Here is a 16,713-nt window from a genome sequence, read left to right as displayed (position 1 = left end):
ACTCAAGCTTGTTCATTGAAAATGTTATCGACTCCAAGCTGAGCTTTTTGTTGAGCTCAATTAGAGACACTATGGTCCTTATAATTTAATTAAATTACTAATTTAATATATCAAACTGTATATTAATTTTAACATATTACAGATACTTAGAATTATAAAAATTTAAGAGTATTATATTTATTTAATGTATTTGAATAAAAAATAAATAAAAATCATAATTGAGATTTAGCAAGTCAATTAACAAGTTTGTTCATAAATCGTTCATGAGTTTTGACGATAACCATCCAAGCTCACTGATGTGTAAACTTACTCATTTTCATATATTTATTCTATTGAGCAAACATGAATGAACTCTTAAAGTTTATTATCAAGCTTATTCACTAGCATCCTGTTCCCTTACAACTTTAAAAAAAATACTAGCATGCTATATATTCAATAAATTATATTAATTAAAAAAATGTTAATCAAATAAGTTACAACCAGACAAATTATACGGGAACACATCCAATCCAAAACTAAATAAGGAAATTAAACTTTTATTGATTCCAATACAAAATAAACATAATCAGTGCTCAAAGAAAATTAGAAGATCATAGGAAGCAAATTTTGACTTGGGAAGAAGAAGATTCCAATCAAACTCGTGAGGGAGAGTGAAGTTGAATAAATTTTATACCTACTTCGCTACAAGCAAAGAGGGTATATTAAATTGTTGCTAGAAGGAATTTGAAACCTTTAGCCACAGGAATGGCAATGAGGTGATTCTGAGCTCATAGAGTATAGATTTAACTTCCTATTCCCGTCTCGCTTCACAAGAAATGGGATGCTGTTAGGGCAAGTGAGCATTATATATATATATATATTTCATGTGGGACATCTGAAGCCCTGAGGGGCGAGGAACCAAATCCTTATCCCATCTTCGTCGCATTTGCATTACGGAGGTGCGACAGCACTGATTGGAGCGGATCCAATTACCATTCCTATTCAACTGCAGTGGAATTCCCTTGCCTGTTGTAGCTGGCCCTATAGTTGCTATGAGCACTTCTCCAGCTCTCAACTGCTGTTTTTGGCTGCAAGGAGGATTTCTGCAGTCATCTGCTACTTACTTTGGCGGAGGAAAATTTAAAAAAATTAGGGGAGAAGAGAAATAACAAAGAGGAGAAGAGAAGAAGATAGAGATGATACCTTATTACATGGAGGAACTTTCAGCCACTTGTCAGCTGTCACTGTGTTATGAGGAGAGATACTACTACGATAAGAGAAGAAATAGAGAGGAGAGATGATGGAAAAACTTATAGAAAACATATTTCGCAAAGGAGAAGAAATTTGTAGCATGAGATAGGAGGAAGAGTATCACCATTGGTGAGTGTAGAGAGACAGAGAGCTGTTCTCTTTTTGTTGTCAGGAGTCAATAGGAGTAAAAGATCGTGAAAACTTAACCAGGTTAAGGTTTTTTTATTTTCAACTTAAATTCGTTTAAAATCACCTGCCTTATTTGATTTTAAGTGGAATGCAGAAAGGGGATTACATATTGCTTATGTGATGTGGCCTCCTCCCTAAATCGCTTAGGCAATTAAAACAGAAATTCATGCTTCTGCTAGGATGTTTTTAGTTTCTGCTTAAATGTGGCTTGTTGGAGATCATTGTACCACAAGGTATTAGACACCAGAATATGGATGGATATTCATTTCTCAAGTCAGTCATTTTTATTGTCTTGCCATTGAGTTCTGAATTCTAACTGAATCTTTTTTAATGCAGGCTTGTAGTAGGTATGCAGCTGCAGGGGGTGAATTTGGTGCTCCTGGTATGTTGCTTTACCCACCATTGAGAAGTCTTCTTTGAACATTCATATTCTAATTGGTTACTTGGTTCTAATAAAATAACTTTTCTCATGTAGCTCATGCACTCTATGCTTAAGCATTATTCTATTGTATAATCTTATATATTTGATTCCTTCAACCACACATAATAAGTTCACTATCAAAGAGTCGTAAGATTTTCACTAATTATTTTTTACAATTTTTAAAGAAATTATTAAGTTCTTGCCATCAAACAAAGGAGTGTTGTAAAGTTTATCCTCAGATTTCATAATTGCTATTGATCATGCTTCACATCTTGATGATGACAATTACTTGTTTCACTGGTGAAAATCAGTCTTCCAAAGTGTAAAAAATGCTTGCTATGTTAATTTGATCCTATTGAATGTTTTTGCTGCAACAAGGAGTGTTGAAAGCATTATTCCAAGTTACAATACCAAGTATAGTTAATTCCTTAAACCATTCATAGTAATAAATTTAGCTTTAGAGAAGTGTTGGATTTTTTTTAATAGTACATAATTTTTTAGAAAATATTAAGTCCTTGCCATGTGAGGAAGGGTCTGTGTAATACCTATATAAAGGCTTCATGATGTTTGCCATTGGTCATGCTTCACATCATTATGAGGACGCTAACTCAATTAATTAGAGTAAACGAGTCCTCCAATTACATAAGAGTTACTGTCTTAAACTGATTGTATTCGAATGTTTTTGTGACATGAAAAATTTACTAACTTGACGACACTTGTCTTGATCTCTCCTTCCATTCTATCTTCATATGTTTCTCTTTCACTTCCCTTGTATTGTTTTAGTGTTCGTTCCTTGGATATGCATACATGTCTTGTCTTTACAGTACGGCTGAGAGCTCCAAAGTGGTTGAAGCGTCCAACTGGTGCATCATTTGCTTTTGGCGGCAAACTTGTTTCATTTCGGCCTGGTCAATTAGCTCCAGGAGGAGCTCCACACTCTGTCTCAGAGGTAAATCTGATATTACATCACCAACTCCAATTTAGTGTTTTTTAGTTGAATTCCCTTTTTTCTTTAGGTATATGTTCATGATCTAGTTACTGAGCATAGTTTGGTGAGTCGTTCTACTGGATTTGAAGCTGCAGTACAAAATGGGGATAAGTCTTCACTCCGTGCATTATGTGAACAAAAATCACAAGATTCTCTGTATGTATTTTGTACAAGTATTTATTGCCCACTTTGAAATTACAACTTTCTTTGTTCATTTTGCTTCCCTTAATCAGATGTGAAGATGATAAAGAAACTTGGAATTTCCTGAAGATAATGTTTGATGAAGAGGGAACAGCTAGGACTAAGTTACTTTGTCATCTTGGTTTTACTGTTCCAAATGAGAGCAGTGATAGTACTGATAATCTTGGGAAGCAATTAGAGAATAATCTTAGCCTCGATAGTTCTCCATTGTTTCAAGGTCAAGCAAGTGCATTTGCTATTGACAATGGGGAGGAGTTCTTTAACAACCCCTCAATTTGTGAAGACAACTTAGCTGATCAGGACAGTATGGTTCCTATTGGGGAACAGGTTCGGAGTGACCCTGAAGGACCCATCGGTACTTCTGATCCTTCATTTGATGATAGCATTCAACGTGCTTTGGTTGTTGGTAACTACAAAGACGCAGTTTCAAAGTGCATTGCTGCAAATAGAATGGCTGATGCATTGGTAATTGCTCATGCTGGCGGTCCATCATTATGGGAAAGTACACGTGATCAATACCTTAAGAGTAGTCTGACACCATATCTGAAGGTATTAATGTTTCATGTTAGCATATTGTCCATAGTCATGAAGATGTTACTGGCTCATCCGTTGCATTTGTTTAGATTGTTCAAGGATGCAAGTATAGATTTTGTTTTTTATCTACTCTGTTTCTGGATATTGTACTGACTTTCGTTGATACTCATTTTGAGGTTGTATCTGCAATGGTGAATAATGATCTCACGGCCCTAGTCAATACCAGGCCTCTGAACTTATGGAAGGAAACACTAGCTCTTCTCTGTACAGTGAGCTCATAAAACTTTACTAATATTTTACCAGATTAACATTGTTTTTTGTCTTTGGATTCCCCTTGTTTCTCCAATTATCTATTTGATTAATTTATGCTAATTTCTTTTTAGAATGAGTTCTTTTATATTCGTGTGTTTTCTATTTTCCAGTTTCTCCTGCTGCATGTAACATATTGAAACTTGGATAATCACTAGAGTAAGTTAATAGCCCCTTTCATCTGGTCGCCTCTCCATTAATTTAGTTATCCTCAGAGTAACGTCCTTGCCATGCCAGTGTAATCCAACTGAAACCAAAGATGTCTATGAACAGGCTAAAAGTGAACAAATAAGCAAAGATTTGTTTTGAAGCACACTTGCGAGCTGAGCATCTATCTTGTTTACTAAAATATTCAAGGATTAGAGAACTGATATGGTGAATAACAATAAATGCCAATTCAGTTTAGTCAAGAATTTAGAACCCTTCATTGAAAAAACTTAGTTTGACACTTTGACATATGCATTAAGCATAGGCTTTAACTGAATTAACTTTGTTTTTCTCTTCAATAACACTGGCAGGTTTATGCTTTTGAAATTTTACTTTGAAACAAAGACAAAGGTACTTTATGGTTTTCTTTTTGTCAACACCGGCTAGTCAAATGTTGGGAACTTTTCATTCTCTTCATCTAAATTACCTATTTGGCAATGAATTTAATACTATAGTTATACATTTAGATTGAATAAAATAGAACAATACTCATATTCTTGCACTGTTAACTAGTATAATCAAGGTACAAAGACTTTGGCTCTTGCAGCTTGAAAAGGGTGGCATCTTGGCCAATCATACACTAACTTTAAACATGTAAGCACTAGCTTGGCTGCAATTTATTCATGTTGTCAGCAACTGTGTGGAGATAAACTCGGCAAGTTAATTTGGAGGATGGTACAATTGGGAACTGTGTAGGAAGATTCATCGTGTAATGGTGGTGAATTGTATTTCCTTGATTTTTGCTTTAACTTGTTTCCAGCAATGACTTTGTGGATGTGTTCTCGGCAAAGGAATTTGGAGGGAGGTACGATAGGGGAGTATGTTGGAAATTCATTGTGGTTGTGTATTGTCTGGAAGCTAAAATTTTCTTGTAAGCAAGCAAAAAGGTCCATTGAGAGAAATGGGCAAATGAGCTAATCATCATCCTGATTCTGTTATCTTTTTGGGCATTTGCTCCTTTTTTCACTATCCACAACCTTCAACTTTGGCAGAGAATTTTAATCTGTTAAATTATGAAGCCCCTACTTTGATTGAATAGCTATTGGGCCAAGCAATCTATCTCCTGGTATATGCAATAAAATGCGTTATATCAAATAACATTCTTGTGAACAGTCCTGATCAGGAAATTCTACCAGATTGGACAAATTTACTGCCGCACCATCTGGAATGGGACTATTTTCATGACCATCTACAATTTGACGTGCATTTTAAAAAAGTGTTTTCATGTTACATTTGGTTATACAGCAGTGTTGATTTCTGTCAATGAGAAATGTAAATGTTTTCTGAATGCTTGCATTCTATGTTAATATGCGCTACCTCAAGATCTATAGTAAACTTGATTAATAGAAATTACAACGATCTCAATTCAGGCTAGGATGAAATTTTATAATTGCTTCTGTACATGGATGCTTGCTGCCTTTTTTTGTCATGCTTCTCATCATTGTACACTTGTTGTTTCATGTTCCTTAGCCCTTGCTGTCAGAAAAATTCCTGATTACACTATCATCATGCATACTTCCAGAAATGCTAATTTATTTGATTATAATTATGTAACAGTTTGCTGAAAAAGACCAATGGACTGCCCTGTGTGACACTCTAGCTGTAAGACTTTTGACTGTGGGAAATACCCTTGCTGCCACTTTCTGCTATATCTGTGCTGGGAATGTAGACAAAACCGTGGAGATTTGGTCTTATAATCTGAAGTCTGATAGTGATGGAAGGACTTACATAGATCTTCTTCAGGTAATTCACAAATTCAATTGTCACTTTTGGAAATCAGAAACTGATGGACTGTTACTTTGTGATAGGATTTGATGGAAAAGACTATTGTTCTCACCCTTGCAACTGGTCATAAACGGTTTAGTGCTTCCTTGTCTAAGCTTGTTGAGAATTATGCTGAATTACTAGCTAACCAAGGGCTTTTGACAACTGCATTGGAGTATTTAAAACTTTTGGAGCCAGATGAACCTTCACGCGAGCTTACTATATTGAGAGATCGGATTTCTCTATCCACAGAAGGTTTCTTCATAGATATTTTATAGCTTTTTGTGCTTAAATAATTTTGGTTTATTTGCATTGTTTTGTTGATACCCACATACTTTTAACAAGTCGCTCTTTCCTAAAATTTGTGCCATTAACCCTTAGTGGATTATGAGTATTTCCCTACTGTTTGCTTTGCATAAAATTTGCAATTTCAGCACAAACCTGTTAGCTTAGTATTTTAGAGTGTTGTCAGTTAATAGTCTTTGTTTGTCTAATGAAGGACCTTATATGTGCACTTAATCCTTCCATACTTCAAATCATCATGGGTCTTAACTGGTCCAGATGATACACTTGTTGGTTTATTCGAATCTCTTTTCATTGTTGTATCCTCAAAGAAGTAAAATAGAATTTTCCATTATTAGGCATTGTACATTCATTCTCTCCATTCTCTAAAGTTTTTTCTCATGTTTGACTTTTGCTCTTCTCTTCACTCTTCTTTTTCTGAAGATGATATAACGATCCTTTCAATCTAGGTAAGTTTTTTGCTCTACAATGCTAATACATTTCTATAATTTCATTCACTTGATATTCTTTACTAGAGAAGGGGGCACCCGCAAGTCTGAGCTATGAAAGTTCCATCCAACAAGCCGAAGCTGTTTATGGTGCAGACCACACTGGATATGTGGACCACTCACAGAACTATTATCAGGTGTCTTGAATTTCTCTTTCTAAAGTATCTCTGTGTAGGCTTGGTTGTAGTTGTTATTGAAAGTATCTCTGTGTAAGCTACAACACTTATCTACTTGAATTTGTTTAACAAATTTAGGACAAGGGCCTTACCCAGTCTCTACCCCAACCTCATCACAATATTGCTAGTGTTCAATATGCTGAAGGGTATCACCAGTCTGCTAATACTGCCTATGGAGGATATCAGCCTGTGCAACCACAGTTCCCTGCTTTTAGCAACCCTGTGACTTTTCAACCACCAAGGCCAACTCAAATGTTTATACCACCTCAGACAAATCAGGTTGTGCAGGTAATTGTTTAATATCTAGTGTTTATGCCATCTTTGTTCTTTGATCAATCTATAGATAATTAATTTATCATTTTGATTATCATACATCAAGTTTGTTCTATCTACATTTACCTACCCAAAAATATTTATTTTCAGCAGCTGTTCTATTATACATTTGACTTTGGATCTACTTGCATAGTTGCCTATGCACAGCTAATGCTGGGTATGCGCATTAGTGTTTTATCCAATTGGAATTGGATACCAACTAGGAATCGTAGTTCTGAACTTGGTCCACCTAAGAATAGTGACCAAATCTTTTCATTTGTGTCCATTGGCTTCAAGAAACACAGTAGAAGGGCCATGTAACTGATGGAACATAAGAGGAAGATGTAGGAAGCTAGGTAAACCATTTTCATCTTAATGTCAAGAATAAAGCATTTGTGATTGAATTGATATAGTATAGTAAGATATAGAAAAATCTTAATTAACTGCCTGTTCATTGAGAAGGGAATTAGGGGAGAACTAGAAGAAGAAAAAATGTAATAAATTAGTTATAATGTCATTAGTAAGTTATAACACCAGAGTTAAAGGATTGCATATAATTCATTTATATTCCAAAGATTTCACACCTGATGATTGATTGCATTACGCAGCTGATGTGGTGAGAAAAATATGTGTTGGTCCTTTTCACTATGCCTGCTGCTTGCTTTTGTCAGGCAGGCTCCTAACTTATACTTTTCTTTTTTGATTTTCTTCATGAATAAAATAGAAAGAGTGCCTCTATTTTCACAAGAAGTACATTGTAAATTGCATTTGTTTATTGGACAATCATCTACAAAGATGACATGACTAAGACAATGCTTTAAAATGCCATACCATGCCAGTAGGTACAATCGAAAATTACTAAACTCGTTATTAGAAGCTGATCATGCTGCCTATGTTATGCCAATGATTATGGTACTGTCAACACTCAACACACGTTGAAGCATGCTTAGATGAATACAATTAATGCTTTTTATAGCATGTTTATTTCAAAAATTCTAGATTTGCTTGATTTTCTAATTCCTATGATCTTATATTTAAAACTAAACAAGTAGAAGAAAATTAAACGAGTATGAATCTATTTGAATTCATTTTGATATGCATTGAAATTAAACAATTGAACAAAACATTTCAAATTCCACAAGTGTTATTGTCTTATTTGTAGAAGTTAATCAAATGTCTTATTGTCAGATGTAAATTAGTTATCTTATTTTTACAAGTAAATCAACTAGGTAGAAGGTGATTAAACGAGTAATTTTATTTAAATTCACCTTAGTATGCTTCGGTGCATGCAGAAGTTTGCTAATTTGTTGACATGGTACAGTACTTTCTATCTGAGGACTAAAACACCAGCTCGGAATGATATTGTCCTCTAAGATTACTCTCTGTATTTTACGTAGGAGAAAATATAACTAGTTACCCATTCCTGTTCCAGTGTTTTTTTGATATGACATCCTAACTGAATTCTCATCTAAAGCTTGTAAACTTTTCTGGTTTCTTTTATGCCTGATGAGTTCTATAATGTTATGAGCTAAAACTTGGTGCAATTAAACTGTAGTAGTATATCCTCTATTCTTATGGGATATGGTCATAGAACATGGTTGCTTATTTCATAAATTAACTGAGACTAGAAGACCCAGTCACCACAATACATATTGATTTTCTTATTGCAATGGGTATGCAACTTGTCAGTTATAAATTAATTTTGACTGAATTTCTTCTTACACCATGTGTAATATACGTTTGCTATGGTTGCCTCTTTTCCACATCAAATCTGCACACATCAAACATCCCAACTCTTCTTTCTTACATGTGTAGTAGTACTAGTTTTGTGGGACGTCTTGTTCAGATGAATGCATATGCTATACTAATTTTTTTTATCACAGCAAACTCCACCTGCTGCTGCTCCACAGTCAACAATAAAACCTTTTGTTCCTGCAGCCCCTGCTGCTCTTAGAAATGTGGAGCAATATCAGCAACCTAGCTTGGGTTCTCAGCTATATCCAGTATGTTTTTTTTTTTCCTCTACTCAGTATTGGTTGCTTGTGATGTTACTAAATTTTTTCTTTTTCTTCAGAGCTTTGCCAATTCTGTTTATCAATCTGGATCTTCATTTAATCCTTCACATGGTATTGGTGGACCTCAACCAACAGCTGCCACTGGGAACAGATTTACCCAACCTGCTGCACCTGCCACAGGACAAAAGGGTTTCATGCCAGTTCCTAACCCAAATTTTACCCATACACCTGGCATGAGTCCTGCACAACCTTCAAGCCCTACAAAACTATCACAATCACAGACATCTGTTGTTCCTTCAACCCCTCCACCTACAGTGCAAACAGCTGATACATCAAATGTGCCCGGTAATTTTCCTTCTCTAATGGAGTTAATTGTGTTCCTAATACTTCTGCTTGGTTAACATAAAAATGACTTGGAAGAATTATGTCATTTAGGGACGGTCAAAACATCCTTCCCCTCAATATTTCACTTATTATTTGAGTAAGATTTTTATTCATTGGCATATCTTGTTTTGATTTCCTTGTAATAATGCACTAGGTTATTCATCAATAGTTTAAAACATCTCATGCTGCTTGTTTCACTTATCTTGTGGGTATCCTTCATGCAACCAATCCAATCCTGTCTTGGTATTGTTACCAAATCTAGGGAGATGTGCAGTTATTGTCTTATTAATCTAAAGGGTGAGCTTGGACATTAGCTTAATTGCTTCCAGGTTAAACTCCTTTGCTTAATCTTCCATATTTGTTGAGCTTTCTTGGTCCTCAATATTTCCTCAACACACATTCTAATCTCTTGTCAGTTAGGAATTTAAGTAGAAGTTGCTTTAGTCATATTATTTGTCAATTACAATGCCCTTTTGGCCCAGGCCACAAGTGTCTAATTTATCAACTTTGGTTTGGACCAATCTGATGTATGAAGTGATTTTGTTAAGTTATCTATTCAATTGAGTGCTTAATCCCTTTCCTATATGTTTTGAAGCTTCTTATTAATCCCCATTCACTGGTCACCACTCGGGCTAGTAGCCATCCTTCACATAACCTGGGGATAGGCTGTGAGGGGCATCTTGGGTAATCGTTATTATTACCTTTTGCCACCATGAAGCTTCTTACTAAGTGTGAAAGTTGGTCATGGTTAGATCTTATGCCTTGTTTGTAGGATGAAATGGAAAGGAATGGAGTGAAATTGAATGAAAATAAGAATGGAGATGGGAATGCAATGATAAGTGGGATGATCCATTTAGTTGCATTGACAGAATTATTCATTTTATCATTAGCTCATTCATCCAATTTGATTAATTTAGCTAGTTTGACATACTTGGTCCGCCCATTTCCCAACAGGACTAGCTGTTCAGGTTCAGCCACACAACTCTTAGTCGCTTTCTTTATTTTGGTTCACCAAGCTTGTCGGGACAGGATCCTCTGGTCCTCTTGTCCTGGTCCGCTCCTGGACCGGGACAAGGGGATTGGTGGGAGGCAATAGCCCCCACCTGTTAACAGGTGGAGGCCCATTGTCTCCCACCAATGCAAAGGCTGGACCATGAATTGGTCCAGCCTTTGTGGACCAGAGGATCCGCCCCCAAGCTTGTCTGGCCCGTACAATATGTCCAATCCTTTATTTGTCAGGCACACTTTGACTTATCCATTGGGCTTGTTGATGCAATGATCTGTCCTATCTACCTGGCTTGCCTGATCCTTACTCGTTCAGTTCACTCATCTCACTATCCTTATCCAGTCCATCAAGTCTTGCATGGGGTGCATTCGTCTAACTAACCATGATCTCATTGGTCATCGTATGAATTTCCTGGGATACTTTAATCTAGGTGAAATTTGACTTTTTTGGTATTGTATTCATTGGGATTGCAAATTTCCCCCATCATCAACAACTTGTCCTTATTGGGCACGTTGCTTCAAGGCCTTACAAGATATTGGCTGCTTGGGGAGTTGAATCCTCCTAGTTATGTTCTCTTATGAGACCTAAAAGAGTAGGGTAAACTTGAGACTTTTATGGCGCCTTCCAATCTTTTCCTATTTTGGGGCTGATATGCCCAACTTGCTCTTTAATTAATACTTTCTTTTTGGTAAATAATTAGTTTAAATTTAATTTACTGTTTTTTATTATAGTTATTATCTGTGCTTGACAAGTTTGCACATACTACCAAAGTGGTTGATTACTGTTGACATTCATGGTTCTCATGTGTGCTCTTGCAGCTGAATTGAAGCCAGTCGTTACCACGTTGACAAGACTATATAATGAAACTTCAGCAGCTCTTGGAGGAGCAAATGCAAGTGCACCTAAAAAGAGGGAAATTGAAGATAACTCTAGGAAAATTGGGTCATTATTTCTAAAACTCAATAGCGGTGATATCTCTCCTAATGCTGCTGCAAAACTTACTCAGCTTTGCCAGGCATTAGATAGCGGTGATTTTGCTGCTGCATTGCATATTCAGGTATATTATTTTAATTATTATGGTCCTTCGTTAACATTCAAGAGTTATGATACTTTTTCTCTGTTTTAGTTTCCTTTTTTTATTGAACAATTTTCTATAGCAATGTGATACCCTTGTTCCTGCATGCCATGATTGTTTTTAAAGATACAAGTAATTGCTTAGTAAACAAACTATTGCACACTAACAAGTAATTTTTAGAAACTTTTTATTAGTGTTTTGATTTCACAATGATTCAGCTTTAGAATTAATCAGCATGTTCTACTTCACACCTATTCTGCCTCGTGATACTCCAGTTTACTTTCATTCAAGGTGATTTGTTACTAAAAGGAAAGGTTTGTAGTTCTATAATGGCGGTTATTTTAACTCGTCAAAGGGTTACCTCATTATGGTACCAACTATCAACCTGGCCTCGTTAAGGAAACCCTAATAATTTAAAACCGTTGCAAACATCCATCCCCAAAAGGGTGTATCATCCTAACTTTCTACAACTATCCTGGTGATTGAAGCTTTGCTATGTTTTGGTAGGTGATTTTGACTACAAGCGACTGGGATGAGTGCAACTTCTGGCTCGCAGCATTAAAGCGAATGATCAAAACAAGACAGAGTGTCAGAATATGAGGGATCTGAAGAGGCACTGCCTGGGTGCTTAGGTTCTCTCCTTTGATTTTTCCCCCTCTAGTTTACCATAAACATTATTTGACTTTTTTGTGTGTAATTAACAGCGGAAATTCTTAGATCAATAACCTAAGCCCAATGCCGATTTATTGAAAGCAGCATCCAAGGCCTATTAGTAGAGAACTTGATATTTTAAAAGAAGCAGGCTTGTTGATTGTTCTCAGGTTTCTTCTGTGGTAACATTTTATGGGGACCGACATCATTGTGATCTTGCATTTTGACATTACAATTTAGTCTTTGTTAGATGCAATTTTAAATGCCGATTGTTTTTCTTCTCTCCTTGTTATGTTGCTAGTCTGTGCACAATTCATGTCTTATTCTCATATAGACTTGAATAGACAAATAAGATTTATATAATAGACTCTAAATGGTTAGCAAAAACATGTTTTGATGTCATAGATGATGAAGAGGTCAATCCATGTCTCGCATTTCTGCAGGTCATAACTGAGGTAAATGTATACAATTGCATCTTTTAAATTTCCAAAAAAAAAATCCTTCTTTCTCATCTTTTTATTGTGGGTGTAGTGTGCCACCTCCTTATATGGTCATAGAAAAGGCTGTATGCCAGCACTTGATAAGTCGTGTTAGGAATAGGATCTCCTTTTCGTATGTTAATTTTATCTTCAGAATCATGGTTCTGGTACAACCGCAACTCCTGTCGTTTTGTAGCATTTTTGTTTAATAATGACTTTTGTAAAATAGTGGGCTGCCTGCGTTGGATAGATAGAGTTGTAGACTTTCCCACTCTGGTGAGATAAGTGTCGGGCAGGATAGACCCATCTAGTAATCGACCGATTACGAGTCAGGGTCAACTGACAGAGCAGACTTTCCCACTCTGGTGAGACAAGTCGGGCATGATAGATTGGAAAGATCTTTCTTGGTGAATCCATGTCAAGTGACTTGGATGAGATCGAGGGGTTCATCAACGAGTTGAATGGGTAGAGAAGCCAATCTGATTGACAGATTTGACAGAGGGAATGAACTCTGAAGTTGACTATCTTGGATGAGAGAGACGGCTGCCTGGCAGAAACTCTGAATCGGCAAATAAATAAAAGGATTTGAACAGCGAAGAGTTGTTTTTGACATCATATAAATTTATAAATTACAAGACACAAAACAAAACAAAAAATCAAATTAAATATAATAGCAATACTTTTATCAACAAACACAGCTGTTCTGCAGGTTCCTCCTGTACTTCCCCAAGATCGGCTGCTATTTAATCCTGGTCCCTCCCACGCTGGTCCTCATGTGCAGCCACAGGATCCATCTGAATTTAATCTCGACCGTTCACGCGAATATCTCGTTCCTGCAGACCTACCGCACCACTATATTTATTTATTTATTCATTCATTAGCAAGAGAGCTGGAGAGGAAAGGCATCGTTCCCTTCCTCCCTCGCCAACAAAAACATGTGTAAGCGGTCCCCTCTTCCACATCGCCGTGCTCCTTGGTCTCGCGACTACAGATAAAATCATAAAAAAAAAAGAAAAATACGCCTCCACCCTTCCCTTCGTCTTCATCTTCACTTGATAATTTAAGCGTCAGTGTTTTTTTTTAATATAATCATCAGAGTGGAGCTTAGTCTATTGCAAGTACAGACAGATAACCGAATCCAATGATAGTTATCACAAACAACCCATTAGTGTCACAGTTATCTTTATTTTTGTTTTCGTGTGAATTAAAAAACAGATTCTTGGATCAGATTCAGAGCTGTGGGTGCGCCATTTAAACCACCTCACATGGATTCAGGTGGGTGTTTTGGATTGGAACTGAAGATCCAGTTGATTGGATCACGACCACTATTACTATGCAACTGCTAAAGGAGGCCTCCCTCCACGTGATCCCATGTGAATATCTCCTTAGGGTTCTTTTGTTTCGCGTAATATCGTGGCTGGTCTCTCTCTCTCTTTAGGTTTTTTATTTTATTTTTGCGCCCCAGGGCGTTGGAGTTGATGTCGAAGTGATAGACTTGTATCAAATGAACAATAATTCGGACTTCAGTACTTGATTAGCGATTATCGTTTTGCATCAATTGGGTGCATTGTTTTTGTTGTGTTTTTGACCGTGAGAGATCTAAAACTCTATGCATGCAGAGAAAAAGACTTGCAGAGAACCAACACAAAACAGACTGAAAACAGAGCCCCCTCAAAAAAAAAAAAAAATACTACACGAATGAAACAAGAACAAACGATGATTCGATCGCTGGCGGTGGATTGGAAACTAATCCAAGCTTCTGTTTTTTTTTTTTTTTGAATCAGGGTCCGGTGGTTCTGATCTCGTTGTGGTTAGCCGGTTGCGTCAATGAGTTTTTGCAGTGCGCTATGGCGCTTTGTATGGCGCTCTGTAGCTCCTCCATGGACGAAGGCTGCAGCGAAGCGGCCGGAGGTGCGTCGCCGGCGTAGAGAAGGCCGGAGTGGCTCGGGGAAGACCGCATGGACGATGGGCAGCTCGCCGCCCACCGCTCCTTCCTCGCAGGCGGATGGAGGCCGAAAAGGTTGCCGGAGAAGGACGACTGCGAGAAGGCCGCCGCGTCGGCGCCGGTCGCCGGAGTATTTTTCTTGCCGGGGAATAGACGGTCGGAGAAGGAGAAGGTCGTAGGCTTCTTCTTGTTCTTCTGTTGCATGGCGGAGAGCTTCTCGTAGATTGGCCTCACTTTTTTCACGTACTTCTTGATCACCTCCTTCGCGCGCTTCGCTGCCGGAGGCGGCGGCGGCGGTGCCGCGGGGGAGGCCTCGATGGGGTCGAGTTTTTTGCTGCCGCCGCGGTGTAAGGAGAAGGCGGAGGAGAAGCGGTTGGCTAGGGAGGAGAGATACTTGGCGCCGCCGCCGGCGGCGGCTGCGGCGACGACGGCTGGGCGTTTGGCAGCCGGGGCGGAAAAGCGGCGGGCATCGTCTTCGGCGACGGAGCTGGGGCGGGAGGAGGAGTTGCAGCTGTCGGGGAGAAGCGAATCGGCGGCGGAGAAGGCGGAGGAGGAAGAGGAGGAGCTGGCGGTGGAGTCGCGGGAAGCGGTGGTGGCGGTGGAGGAGGAGGAGGCGGAGGCGGAGCTGAGGAGAAGGGTACGGACCATGCATATTCGGGTGGAGGGGTGGAGGGGCAGGAGCTGCCCCTTGTAGAATAGCTCGTCGGCCGGGCAAGAGCGCTTCGAGGCGGCGGGGGAGACGGACACAGTGAACTCAAAGTCAGAGGACGAAGAGGACGACGACGGAGACGGAAAAGATGACATCACTGGTGCGGCGGCGGCGGCGTCCGACGTCTCCATGGCCGTCTTTGACCGTTTGGAGTTGGCAGAGTGAAAAAGGAAAAAGGCCGGAACAAAGGTTTTAAAGCCTCCATCTTTGCCACATCATCTGCACTACGATCAATGGCGACACGCCACATCATCGCAATGTTTCAACGTGGATGATTAGAAGTATGGTTTATTAGAAGTCAGTATCAATAAAAAAAATCTAAAAATTAAAATTTAATATAATAATATAATAATATTAAATATAGAATTATATGATATTTTTTTATCAGATTTTAATAATAAAAGATGCTACCTTTTATGTCTACTTACTAAGGATCTCGTTATTTTCCTAAAAAAAAATAAATAAATATAAGATTTGCCAGATCCAATTAGTAGAAGTAGATCTGAGAGTAATTAACTAATGATTTGCTAATCAATTACAATTCACGTGGGACAATGCTCCCGAAATGCAGTTCAAATTTTTTGTCCCTAAATTTTTTTTATTCCCGTGTCCTTTGTCGATCGGACGGATCAGATTACATCTTAAGATATCATGACATCCTTAAGATATGTGCAGTATCATTGTGATGTGCAAGATATCCTTGAGATATAAACTAATCCGTTTGATCAGTAAGGAGATATGGAGATAGAAAAATTTAGGGACAGAAGATTTGAACTACCCGAAATGCATGTAAATTGTGGGATGAGCTTTGTGAATCTCACTCAGGGCACAAGAATTTGATTTACTTGTGATATTGAACCGTCCATATGCATTTTTTTTAATTTAATATCCAATGATAAATTTTTATAGGTCGAATCAGTGTCTTTATAATTAGACAATTCACATGGGATAATATTTAAAATTATTCACTTACAAATAAATTCATTATAAAAAAGATGATTTCATCTGCTAAGTCTTTTTCATCCTTATAAAAATAAGTAAATCATTATTTACTTCGATAATTATTAATTATAAAGTAATAAGTGATAATTGAACTTTGATAATAAATTTAATGTAATCTCATTTTAAATTTTATTTGATGTTTTATTTCAAAATATATATTTGATAAAATAATAAGTTATAAAATAAAATTTATATATATAAAAGTACTGAAATAATAAATTTAAATGGGTTAAAATGGTTGAATGGGTTAAAATTTTCACACTTAAACCGATTTATTATTTATAGTAAATTAAAACCTAAGTTCTTCCAAGCACTTTTCTCCGTT

At 37.5% G+C, this 16,713-nt stretch overlaps 2 protein-coding genes across 4 annotated transcripts in view; one reads left to right on the top strand and one right to left on the bottom strand.

Annotated features, from left to right (window-relative positions):
* Positions 1 to 12,534, top strand: part of LOC121988738 (protein transport protein SEC31 homolog B-like) — an 18,023-nt gene extending 5,489 nt beyond the window's left edge. For 2 of the 3 annotated variants that reach the window (XM_042542330.1, XM_042542332.1), the window contains exons 10-22: positions 1,756 to 1,801; positions 2,665 to 2,789; positions 2,857 to 2,984; positions 3,062 to 3,578; positions 3,740 to 3,832; positions 5,637 to 5,822; positions 5,888 to 6,098; positions 6,662 to 6,771; positions 6,889 to 7,098; positions 9,006 to 9,125; positions 9,197 to 9,482; positions 11,346 to 11,584; positions 12,110 to 12,534. In XM_042542330.1, the coding sequence (XP_042398264.1) occupies positions 1,756 to 1,801; positions 2,665 to 2,789; positions 2,857 to 2,984; positions 3,062 to 3,578; positions 3,740 to 3,832; positions 5,637 to 5,822; positions 5,888 to 6,098; positions 6,662 to 6,771; positions 6,889 to 7,098; positions 9,006 to 9,125; positions 9,197 to 9,482; positions 11,346 to 11,584; positions 12,110 to 12,202 (2,364 nt within the window). In that variant the 3' untranslated portion in view covers positions 12,203 to 12,534. The remainder of the gene's footprint in view (positions 1 to 1,755; positions 1,802 to 2,664; positions 2,790 to 2,856; positions 2,985 to 3,061; positions 3,579 to 3,739; positions 3,833 to 5,636; positions 5,823 to 5,887; positions 6,099 to 6,661; positions 6,772 to 6,888; positions 7,099 to 9,005; positions 9,126 to 9,196; positions 9,483 to 11,345; positions 11,585 to 12,109) is intronic. The other variant, XM_042542331.1, reaches the window with a different exon arrangement.
* Positions 12,535 to 14,346: 1,812 nt separating this feature from the next.
* LOC121990510 (probable membrane-associated kinase regulator 1) lies at positions 14,347 to 15,595 on the bottom strand. The gene has a single exon (XM_042544626.1). The coding sequence runs from the start codon at positions 15,515 to 15,517 to the stop codon at positions 14,513 to 14,515; it is 1,005 nt and encodes a 334-aa protein (XP_042400560.1). The 5' UTR covers positions 15,518 to 15,595; the 3' UTR covers positions 14,347 to 14,512.
* Between the last annotated feature and the right edge of the window lie 1,118 nt (positions 15,596 to 16,713).

The sequence above is a fragment of the Zingiber officinale genome, chromosome 6B (assembly GCF_018446385.1).
Source record: "Zingiber officinale cultivar Zhangliang chromosome 6B, Zo_v1.1, whole genome shotgun sequence".
Classification (NCBI taxonomy): Eukaryota; Viridiplantae; Streptophyta; class Magnoliopsida; order Zingiberales; family Zingiberaceae; genus Zingiber; species Zingiber officinale.
This window is presented reverse-complemented; position numbering and strand designations above follow the sequence as displayed.

Bases quoted from the DNA above. Each gene is read 5' to 3' on its own strand.
- LOC121990510 (XM_042544626.1), bottom strand. From the start codon at position 15,517: ATGGAGACGTCGGACGCCGCCGCCGCCGCACCAGTGATGTCATCTTTT.